Source organism: Pollicipes pollicipes, unplaced genomic scaffold (genome assembly GCF_011947565.3).
Source record: "Pollicipes pollicipes isolate AB1234 unplaced genomic scaffold, Ppol_2.1 Scaffold_6138;HRSCAF=7277_pilon_pilon_pilon, whole genome shotgun sequence".
In the NCBI taxonomy this organism is placed as follows: domain Eukaryota; kingdom Metazoa; phylum Arthropoda; class Thecostraca; order Pollicipedomorpha; family Pollicipedidae; genus Pollicipes; species Pollicipes pollicipes.
Window position 1 is genome coordinate 25,530,386 of NW_023596818.1, and position 11,545 is coordinate 25,541,930.

Genomic DNA, 11,545 nt, shown 5'->3' on the forward strand with positions numbered 1-11,545 from the left:
CTGGATCTGGGGCAACGCCGGCTGCGCCATCCTCGTTTTCCTGCAGAACATGGGCATCAACGCGTCGGCCCTGAGCGTGACGGCGTTCACTGTGGAGCGCTACATCGCCATCTGTTGGCCGCTGAAGGCAGCGCACCATCTGCACGGTGCAGCGCGCCAAGCGGATCATCCTCGCCGTTTGGGCCTTCGCCTTCTGCTACTGCGTGCCCTGGGCGTTCCTCACTAAGGTGGTGCCAGTGCGCTACATCGGCGTCAGCGACGTGCAGGAGTGCACGTTCAAGCTGTCGCGGCAGACCTACCTGGGCTACTTCTTCGCCGACATGGTGCTGTTCTACGTGGTGCCGCTGGTCATCTCCAGCGTGCTCTACACCATGATCGCCGTCGTCGTGTTCCGACCGCCGCAGATCCTGAAGCAGATGGGTGGGCCGGCGGCGGCCGTCGCAGACGTCCGCTCCTCCAACAGTGCGCGGGTGCAGGTCAGTATTCCTCCCTTCATGACGAGTCTTGAAGTCATGATGATTAGCACCGTCGCGGTACGTCACGTCCGTCGCAGTGGAACGATCTCGCTGCGACGATCGCAACTTGACTCAAGCTTACTCTTCCGGTGGTGGCGCGAGGGGCCTGCCGTCGCACCGCGGTGACTCGTGCATGGGTCGCAGGGTGTCCCGAGCCATAAACCTCAGCTCGAGCTGGAGCACACTCTGGTTTTTAACACGGCGCCTGCTCACAAGGAAAACCCTCTATGTGACGGGCCTACACGGCACGTCAGAAGCAGTTCTGTTTCTGACGTGTCATGTGGTATGTGTTGATGGGTAATATTTGTATTTTAGCCCAAGTGATCGCGCCCGCGACATGTGGCGAGGAAATTCCTCGCCACATGTCAACTAGCGTGACAGCCCCACAGCACAAACTTGCCCTTCATTCTGCGGACAGAAACATATGACAACAGCGTACCGCGGAGCCGCCCACAAACAGCACCGAGTTCGCATCCAGGCGCGCAACAGTTGCTAGGCTGTTGTTTTGATGTCCGCCGTTATTGTATGGTGATGTGGGATCAGAAATATTCATAGGATGCTGGAGAAAATTGTCTCCGTCTGTGTGTCGGGTTCGCGAGAACCACTCGAGAATTGCCCTCTAGATGACGTCAACAGCTTCTTAAAATGCAGGGCTGTCCAGTGAGGCAAAAGAAGTAGTTTGCTTTTTTCAAAGAGTGATTGGAAGTAGCGTGTCAAATTATGTGCACTCCAGGATGGCTGACAAACCTGTCTCTGGCCAATTAAGCGCGTTGGGATTGCTATCATTTCTTTTCTGTGGTCCACTTAGCAATGCCAACATCCTAGTCTGCAAATCTAGCTCACAACCACCAACACATCTCTTAACGCCAGTTTTATCACTTGAACTTACGTCCCCGCCCACATCCCTCCCTCTTTGCAGCGCGCCGTGATAATACTGATAGTGACGAGCAATGCTCTGAAATAATTGCCTCCTTTGCTTGGTTGGGTGTTTGGTTGCAGTATAATGTTGCGTTTTTGTAAAATCTGTTTTTCGTTTCACTCCGCGTTTTATATGTTCTCTTGGTTCGTTGGCACATCTCAGGCATCTCTTGGCACCTACCACATTTAGTAAACACAAGTGTGAAGATCATTGTCGCCGGTCTTTTGAGGGAAATGACCTGAAGTTTTGACGACGTCATCTTTAATTTAAACTGCCAACCACGGCAGCTGACTCCCGACTATTTTTCAAGCAGGCTCGCTCAAAATCGGACGGCGAGCAATAAATTTCCCCGTAGACCGACATACAGCCTTCCGGTGAAAACTGGATAAGCTAGGCGGGACATGAACGGTGATGGGTGTGGCTACAGCTGGGCGGGACATGGACGGGGATTTGTGTGGCTACAGCTGAGCGGGACATGGACGAGGATGGGTGTGGCCACAGCTGAGCGGGATATAGACGGGGACGGGTGTGGCTACAGCTGGGCGGAACATCAGTCCTGCACCCTGTCGGAAACGGCCCGGTCTTGCACTGGGTTGGTGACTAAATCCATCTGTTCAGATATTAAGTGTTCGTAACCATTCGCTCCTTGAGTTTAATGGGCTGCTTAAGGCAGTAAAACAATTCCGAAGTGTTCGCTCATGCATTGATAAATATGCCATGAGAAGTTCTGCACTGGTGCATATCTGAGGTACTTTGGTGCCCTGGGCTAAAAACCTGGTCCAGGTTGCTCGAGTCCTGATCAAGTCCCCTTGGTTGCCAAACTAGTGTTAGTACGTATAGGGACAGTGTTCTGCTCGTTTTAGGCACTCAAGTGGATATCTACTCAACGCAAGTGAATAGAGCAATATGCCAAGGGCTTCACGAACCCGTCCGGGATAAATAGAATTGTGGGAGCAATAGGAATGCTACGATCACATTTTGTTGACGCTCATTGCGAGGTCGAGATCAGTTTAGTGGTTGGAAATGTTATGACAACCTTGGAACCCAGATGGCTTGTTTTATTATTCCCGCACCACCGACAGCCAAGCCCTACGTGTATCACCCGTATGCCTGTGTCATGATCCACCATCGCAGTTGTTTTTCTTATCGTGTTAAAATATCTATGCATGGCGTTGCGAAACTAACGCTTCCACGCTTTCAAAACAGACTTTGGCAAATCAGACATTATTTACAAATTTACTGCGCATTACTGATATTTGAAGCCGATTTCCCGCTCAGAATGGCAATGCAACACAAGAAGTGCCGCTATTTTAAAAAGGGAAAAAGTAAGTTTATGTCGTTATTTTGATGTCTTAAATCTAGCAGCAAAACGCGAGCACAAGTTATTTACATTTGTATCGACTGCTTCGTGAACTCGGTCGGGGTAACTGGAAACAACCCGGCTCTTAAAAAAAATATGAGTGCCGTGCCCTATTTCACAGAGGGATGCCCTAAAGCCACTGTCGTGTTAAGGGGCTGAGATACTGGTACCCTTGTTTGTGCATCACACAAATCACGGATATTGAGAGCTTGTCCGCCAGAGTAATGAAACCATCAATATTCAAATTTGCTAAGCAGGCGATTTTCAGTGTTGCCCTTGTCATTGCATAGCGCAACTATCTGAGAGAAAATCTCCCCGATTTACTCAACAACAAATGTTATACTGCGCAGCTCATCATCATCATCATCACCATCATTCTCATCATCAGCATCATCAGCATCAGCATCACTGACTATTACCGGCTTGCCTGCACTGTGGGGACGAATTGAAATGAGCGTCCGCTGTAACACAGGCTCAGTTATGCGGGCGGATATACCAATGAAAACAGGAATTTGGAGCTCCAGTAGCCACTGGCTCAACCAAATACCAATGAACTGAATTCATCGGAAACGGGTCCTCCAGATCGAGTCGTCTGTCATTCTGGACGTTGTGGGCGGACACAGACGATTGCCAGCGGCATGAGCCGGGATCAAAAGTCGAATTGGCTCATCAGGATTCTGTGTCGAACCGGATCATGGGACGGTACGATGCCCCTCAACAAGCTGGCCGATCTGCTTCTGACCGATCTTATGGTATACGCTGACGATCTGGTGGTACGGACTCTGTAAGCTTGCGGTAATGCGGACCACTACTTATCGTGGGGCTAATGGGGCCATGACAGTTGCCATGACAAACATCTTGGGTAATACAGCACCTACCAACAGAGCGTCGGTCAGAATGTCGTCAGGTGATCATAGGTCAAGGCAAGTGCAAGTGCACTTCGGTCATTCGAGGTATTCGTATCAAGATTTGGCGAGCCTTTTGCTTGCATGGTTATGGAACAGCACTACGCCAGGGCGATATATAATGGCATCGAGTTAAACAACACCTAATTCGACGTCAGTTATCGATCTCCCTTATTCCCCCGCCCGTCCCCCCCCCCCCTCCCCCCGCCCACTCCCTCGTCTGGAAACACGCTGGTGCACAGCCGTACAGTACAATCTTGTTCTTAATATTACCAGGTCTCGAGTAATCATCAACGGGACGTCTACTGTTAGATGCTTCGAAACATCCGGCTAATCTGCGCGCTCGCGATATCGATCATGGCTTCGGTAACTAATTAAAGAGCTCCACCACAGCAAAGTGAGAACGCATCGCTGAATCGTAATTGGTTATCCTGGTTTGCACCAAGTAAGCGCACTCCTGGCCCGCAATTCAATGTTTGATGCTTCAAAGTTTTATGCTTGATGCTTCCAAGCTTGATGTATGCTTCGACGGTCGGTGGTACAAGCCTGATGTTATAAGCAAATATGTTAAGCTTCTAGTATTCCAGCATTTTCTACACTACTGATTCTACGTATTGGCAGGCGGGAGACAGACATCCAATGCAGACCTTTTCCTTTGTAAACGGCGCCACATCAGCTCCTTGGTGATGCAAATCGACATGCTGCGCCGGAAACGCCGGGAACAAACATGCTTGTTTTCAGCGAGAGGTCCTGCAGATAACAGGTGTCTCCACTGAATGGGGGCTTGCCGAAATAGGCTCCTTATTATACTGCTCCTTGTTTGTTATACATTTTCCGACATGGAGGCTGGTCGTATTCAATTCTTCTCTTAAATGCACGTTGGGCGTTTCCCATTTAAATGCCATTGTAAGGTCAGACTGTATCAATAAGATTCCAGATACACCAAATCCTGATTGGCCCTAACCTTAACCTTAGCGGCGTGGTTACAGGCTACAGCCTAACGTTACTGACGTGTTCGCTAATCAAAGCGCATGTCATACACATGATACAATGACATTCGCCATAATCAGTTGAGCCGGCGACATCTGCCGCATTTCTTAATCGGTTCAGGTATGGTTGCTGGCGATTTTTCGACAATGATTATCTACATTTCCGCTTAATTTAACCAAAAATATTATTGCTAGCCTGCCGTTAATCGTGTTGTAATGTAACAGATAGTAAACTATACTTGATTTTTTGTCATTTGCAAATCCGTCATTTATGGTTTGTATCTTTGTTTAACATGATGAGAAGCTTTGCCTGCAAGGATACTAATGGCTGAAGCTGCAATCTTTGCATAATTTGTATGGTTCGCAAAGCTGGCCTGTGGTTGCAACATAGACGTGTTCATCATAGCTCAGCCATACGTGCCAAATTACAGCATTCGTCTTCGGGATGAATTGATCGCTCCAGATACGTCTTTAAAAATGGATTGCACTTGGACACGTCCTAAAACATTTTGAAGCCCTGGAGGTCGTTTGTACTGCATTTTTCAGTCAACTGATGAGGATTTTGGACAGCGCCAACGTCACGGGCATTTCCAAAGGTAATAAATTCGGTGGAAACGCTATGTACCGTTATTTGCTTAGGGATCATCTTAAAAGCTTAACCCAGATCGCGTAATTTAGAAAAAATCGGAAGTCAACTTTAAAGAGCGTGCCAGATTTATGAAGTCGCCCCGATTAGAATGAGAATGCAAAAGTACAACGTACTTATAATGTATGCACACGCACACACACACACACACACACACACACACACACACACACACACACACACACACACACACACACACACACACACACACACACACACACACACACACACACACACACACACACACACACACACACACACACACACATACACCCCTCCACACACACACACGCACGCACGCACGCGCACACACACACGCGCGCGCGCACACACGCACGCACGCACGCACGCACACACACACGCGCGCGCGCACGCACACACGCACACGCAAACGCACACGCACACGCGCGCACAAACACACACGCATACGCATGCACGCACGCGCAAAGTAAAATTATGTTTACTAGGCTGACTCCTGATGAATTCGGCCCCTGCTAGACATTTGAAGAGAGATTGCTTTTCGTGTCTGCAGGCGAAATCCAACCGTAGATGTGCCCTTGCCGTGCAGTTGATTTATTCTTGTTAAAAGAAACTTTTCCCAACATTTTTAGTCAGTCAGCTAGTGGCATAAAGGTACTAGGAGATGAGTCGGTCCACTCCAAAGCAAGCTTTTTGTGAAAAAAAATATCTGTGTGGCAACAGTTATTGCCAATTTGACGGCGGCTGCTAGAAGGAAGTACTTTTACACATCGAGACCACCGAACGCCATTCGGCGAAATAGGGAAGTAAAGATTGCGAACGCGGGGAATGATCTCTCATAAAATGACGAAGGTGCGTTCGTGCAGATTTTTTAGGGCCTGCTCTTCTCCCGCAGGTGATCAAGATGCTGGTGATGGTGGTCTCTCTGTTCGCCCTGCTTTGGCTGCCGTATAGAAGCATGCTCGTGTACAACTCATTCGCCCAGACGCCTGAGGAGAAGTACATGGACCTGTGGTTTCTCATGTTTGCCAAAACATGTGTCTACATCAACAGGTAACTGTTGCGCTCGGCTGATCCCAGTCACCAGCTGCATTAATTTTTGGAGTCGGTGCAGCAGATCGTGTCGCCTGACCGTAACGCGTTCTCTTCACGCTTCGTATCCCGCCTTCCTTCACGCTTCGTATCCCGCTTTCCTTCACGCTTCGCATCCCGCCTTCCCTCACGCTTGGTATCCTGCTTGCCTATGCAGTCGTCTGTAAACCGAGGCGAGTGATTGAGCCTGTGAGGGACTGAGCCGGAATTCTGTTTGGATCTCCAACTGCGCACAGCGCACTGCGCGCACCACAGTACCTTCGACGCCTTACCATGTGGAGCTGCAAATTTGCAGAGAAATGCACACGGTTGAGGCGAACGACAAGCATCGCGAACTTCCCCGTCCTCCTGCGCTTACTTTGGCGTGATGGATCATCATCTTGACGTGTTCTCCGGTGCCAATACGCACGACTTACCATTCCGCTCGTCAACGCACGAGTGGCCGCGATCGGGCAAATCCTGTCCTGACTGGACTGTCGTCCGTGGCGTGCCGTTACTGCCGAGAGCCGGCCTCGTTCGTGGCGTTTCTACCCCGAGGCGGCGGCAGTTGTTGCTGAGCGCGTGGGACCAGGGATTTCCCAGCGCGGCCGCGGCGGTAATTGAGGCGTCAGGCCAGCCGGGAGAAGAACTCAACGCCCTAATGAAGACAAGCGTTTAAAATGATGCATTGCGAGGTATCGTCAGCGCGGATTGTGCTTCTCTCCTCGATTTTATGTGGTATGCCTCCATCGGGCTCGCCGCCAATGAGGACGGGGAACAGGGTCCCGACGCCCGGTACTTTGCAAACACTGGCGCCCCAGTGACGGACCAGCGGCGCCGCGCGCAGACGACCGGTCTTTATACCCGGGCGCAGCCTTCCATCACATCACTACTGGAGATAATGCCGGAATCTGGCGATCAGAAAATTATTCTCGTTTTAAAACATCATACCCCCACCATGGGCAGTGGCATGTGGAGCCCAAGAGCTGAGGTTAAGTCACCAGCAGATCGCCGGGGGCATGTGCGGTACTGAGCTGTAACAGTTGTAACAACTGTACGGTACTGAGCTGTAACTGTTGTTTAAGGCACCAGGACAAACTGGGATCAAAGGCTCATTGACGCGTTAGGTACTGTACCAACACATTAGTGTTTGTTAGGTTTATTAGTTCGTTTGAATTGCGCAGGTCGAGTGCCACATGACACATTTATTGCATTTTGTGTCAGTGGGGCTTTGAATGACACATGAAGAACTAGCGCCCTCTTCCTACATCGCAAATCATGGTTGCCCCTCTCGTCGCAAATTCTGGCTTCGTTCCAGGCAATGACTCCGTTGTTGCAATGCTTTGACTCCGTGCCACCCAGACATCCGCCAAACATCGAATCGTGGTAACGCCTATTCAACTATTTATGGTCTTCGACGTTTATCTCGGTGGTGTATTCGAGGTTTTAAAGACAGAAGATCGTGTGCCAGATCTCGCACTTATTGTATTTTGTGTAGCATAATGATATTTATTTTGGTCTCCCAAGATGTGCTTCAATGTGACCTTTGCAAACGGAGAGCCCTCTACTCAATTTCAAACCCGTGCTCCCGGCTGCTGTCAAGTACTTGCTTCAAACACGGATCATCCCTGATTAGTCTAGGCTAATTTCGTAGCCACTCTCTAAATGCTGATTAAGCTGTCGCGCTGGTCGTCAAGAATTCAAGGGCTTTAATATGATACAATTATTGCTATTTTCAAGAAAAGGGTAACCTCTGCCTTGCATCGATCAGGCCTAATGAAATGCTTCAAACCCTCGGCCCATCACACCATCCCAACGAGGCCAGCGTCACAGACAACAGCCTCGCACGATTGTCACGTGACTGGCCTCAGGTCACATCGGAGGCTACCGACCGCACGTTAGCTTCGGTCTAGTTCCCAGTGCCAGTGTTTTCGACTGCACTGGCGAACTTTCAGTAATCCCGTGATGCGCATCACTTCGTTTTCCTGATTCGGGCAGACTGACTCCACCTAACGGGCTTGCAGGAAACACGCTTTATATTTCCAAGGGTCAGTAAGGACCGGCAAGTAAATGACAAATCCAAAAACGCCTTCCAAACCGCACATTTGGCGAGGAAATGCGAGAGGAAAACTACGCACCCCGGCCCGTTGGAGTCCAAAAGGGAGCATGGGCTAGAAATCATTTAATATCACTCCCATGCGGCAGTTGTTAACAGCCCACACGACACTGTTCTGGCGTAACGACAAACCGAGGCCCACTGCATGCATCGCATCTATATTTCGAGATATTAGGCCGTCATTGGTGTATGTTGTTGCAAGAATGCATTTTTTTTTGCGTGATCAGAAGAGCTGCAAAAATACGCAGATGCTGCTTAGCACACCTTCATATGATTCACTGTTATTCACATCTAATGCTAAGCATTAGACTTCTTTGTCTCTCGGGATGCAAGGCCACCTCTTATAATATAAGACGTTCAGAGTCTTAGAGAATTCCGTATGCATCGGAAAGCTCTGCAGATTTTACAAGCTAGCTCACTGTATTGAACGGTTAGGCAATGCCTGGACAAAAAACTTTGCAGAACTTGACCCTATCCCGTCACATGAGTTATATTAGTGCGCGTAGATAGTGACAATAATTATATCGCGCGAGGGAAATATGCCGAAAGCAACAAGTTCCGAGATATCTTTCTCCTCGTGACAGATAATCATTTATTTTGTCCCACCTCGCTGTCGTGCGTTGTAATCATAGCACACTTTGTCCCACCTTGCTTCCGTGCGTTGTAATCATAGCACATTTTTCCCCACTTTGCTCCCTTGCGTTGTAATCGTAGCACGTTTTTCCCCACTTTGCTTCCGTGCGTTGTAATCATAACGCATTTTGTCCCACCTCGCTGCCGTGCGTTGTAATCATAGCGCATTTCGTCCCACCTCGCTGTCGTGCGTTGTAATCATAGCACATTTTGTTCCAGCTCGCTGCCGTGTGTTGTAATCCTAGCGCAGCTTGTCCCACCTCGCTGCCGTGCGTTGTTATCAAAGCACATGTCTGTGGACTGGCGTGACCGTCGAACGGATTAAAAGACGTAATGGAAAGGCAAAGGATAATAGCTTGTACTCCGAAACTGCATTAGTGCGGGAGTCACGTTACCATAACTTACGTAAAGGGCTGCCTCAGGCGAATAAAGCCTTTCACATTGAATGAGATATGCTCCATGAAATGAGCAGATGCTTAAAACGATGGGGTTGTCAAGGAAATCAACATTTTGCTCTGAGTAGTGTGTGCCTTTGGATCAGAATCTTGTGTTACAACACCAGAGGGCCTACAATAAATTTTTGATCTATTTTGTCTAGTGCATCTTTGAAACTCGAATGACTTCAGCGCTGAAACAGTAGCAAGACATTGTTAGTGCTCAATTGATGCATGTTTTAAAGGGTTAAGTGGCAATCTAGTGACCATTGTGCGTTGACCTTTCATCCTACAAAGGGCGCTCAAAAATGTCCACTTTTCATCGAGTATTCGAATTAAACTAAGGTGATGTGACAAAAACCAGGGTTAGCCAATTAGTTTAGTTTGGAAATGAGTTAAACCCAGTACCAAATCTTAATCGACCAATGCTTTCAGTTACAAAAGTTGCCGTTTGTCAGACTCAATTCAGCTTACCTAGCAATTTGAATGTTCGCCTTTTGGTCACATTTAGCCACGTGTCACCCGTTTGTATGTCAGCGTCGTTTCCACTCCCCTGTCCACGAGCGGGGCGGGGTGGCCTGTTAACCAGGCTGACCTGCACGCAACCCCGGCGCCACCACGGGCTGCGTTCCCCATTGGCAAAGCGCCTACTTGAGTTGCTTCCTATGACGTCGCAAGTGCTTACGTTATACATAAGCAGCTATCCTTCAAGTCGTAGGGAACTGTTGTGACGCACATACCTCTGACGTCACACCTTACAGCTTGCCGACGGTGTTTGGTCATAAGACACACTGCTCAGGGGCGCCGACGGGCAGCGGTGGCGGGACCGGCAGCACGAGCGGAGATCGAGACAACGCCGGCTACCTGGCGGCTCGGGACGGACACAGACAACGCCGGTGACCTGGCGGCTGGGGACGGACACAGACAACGCTGGCTACCTGGCGGCTGGGGACGGACACCGCGGCCCAATTTTCCGCTCTCTCAGCACCCAGCCACTGAGGCTGACGCTGCTTTGGTGTTCTAAAGCGCAGCACCGCTTCAACTTGAACATTGTCTGAAGACATCCTTTTCAACGGTCCACTTAATTACGTTCAACAGCCAGCCAATTTAGCTACCTCAATTATGTGGTTTGAAAAGGTACTTGCAACTATATATTGACGACCCTGGACGACATCCGGCATAAGCTCTCCGCCCCCGCTGAGCCTGCCCGCTTGCCATGTCCGCCGAGCGAGCTGAGCTGATGACGTCCGGCGCTGATGGCGGCCCTAGCGACAGGGCGCGGAATGGCCCTGGAGAAGCCGAAGCCGAAGCCGAGCCTGAGCAGCGCTAGCCGGGCTGTGCTCCTGCAATCTCTTCCAGCTTTCCTGAGGCTGCACTGAGGCCGAGGTGGACAGATGACTGCTGGCACCCATTTCCGGCGTTCCAACCAAACTGCAGTGGCCCTGGCCGCGGATTTCATCGATCGGGAGACGCAGCAGCTGTAGCGCGTGATTATTGGACCCTGGAAGCACCGAGGTGGGATCGCGCGAGGACGCAGTCCCACCTCGTTGGCATTTCTAGGGTCCACAGGGATCCGAAACCAGCTCAGGACGCGGCATTTCGCACAAGTTATTGTGTTTTAGTCTTGTTTTTTTGTAGAAAATCAGCGCGAAATTATTTAGGTAAGGTGGTGCAATTTGTATCACACAATACGGTAAAATAAGGTCGTTTTCGGAGCGATGCCGCTTTGCTTTCGTATTTGACTCAACGTTTGTTAGTCGTTGCATTTCAAGACACCTTAGATTACGGAGGTTTGCAATCATGAATGATGATAAGGTAATGAGCGTTTTGGCTGTCGTGGCCGTTTTACGCGGTCCTGCGTGTTATATGCTGCGCTTATAAGTATACATGATGTTCAACAAACGTATCTCGATGAGACTGTCACCATCGGTGTGAGCGATATGAGGAATAATGGCGCTCACAGATGCAGACAGGAGAG

General features: G+C 49.7%; 1 protein-coding gene across 1 annotated transcript in view; it reads left to right on the plus strand.

Annotated features, from left to right (window-relative positions):
• The window catches only part of LOC119105505 (thyrotropin-releasing hormone receptor-like), a 6,867-nt gene extending 497 nt beyond the window's left edge, over positions 1-6,370 (plus strand). The window contains 3 exon segments of the mRNA XM_037228970.1: positions 1-130; positions 132-476; positions 6,209-6,370. The exon segment at positions 1-130 is cut by the window's left edge and continues 497 nt beyond it. Of these exon segments, the coding sequence (XP_037084865.1) occupies positions 1-130; positions 132-476; positions 6,209-6,370 (637 nt within the window).
• The last annotated feature ends 5,175 nt before the right edge of the window (positions 6,371-11,545 follow it).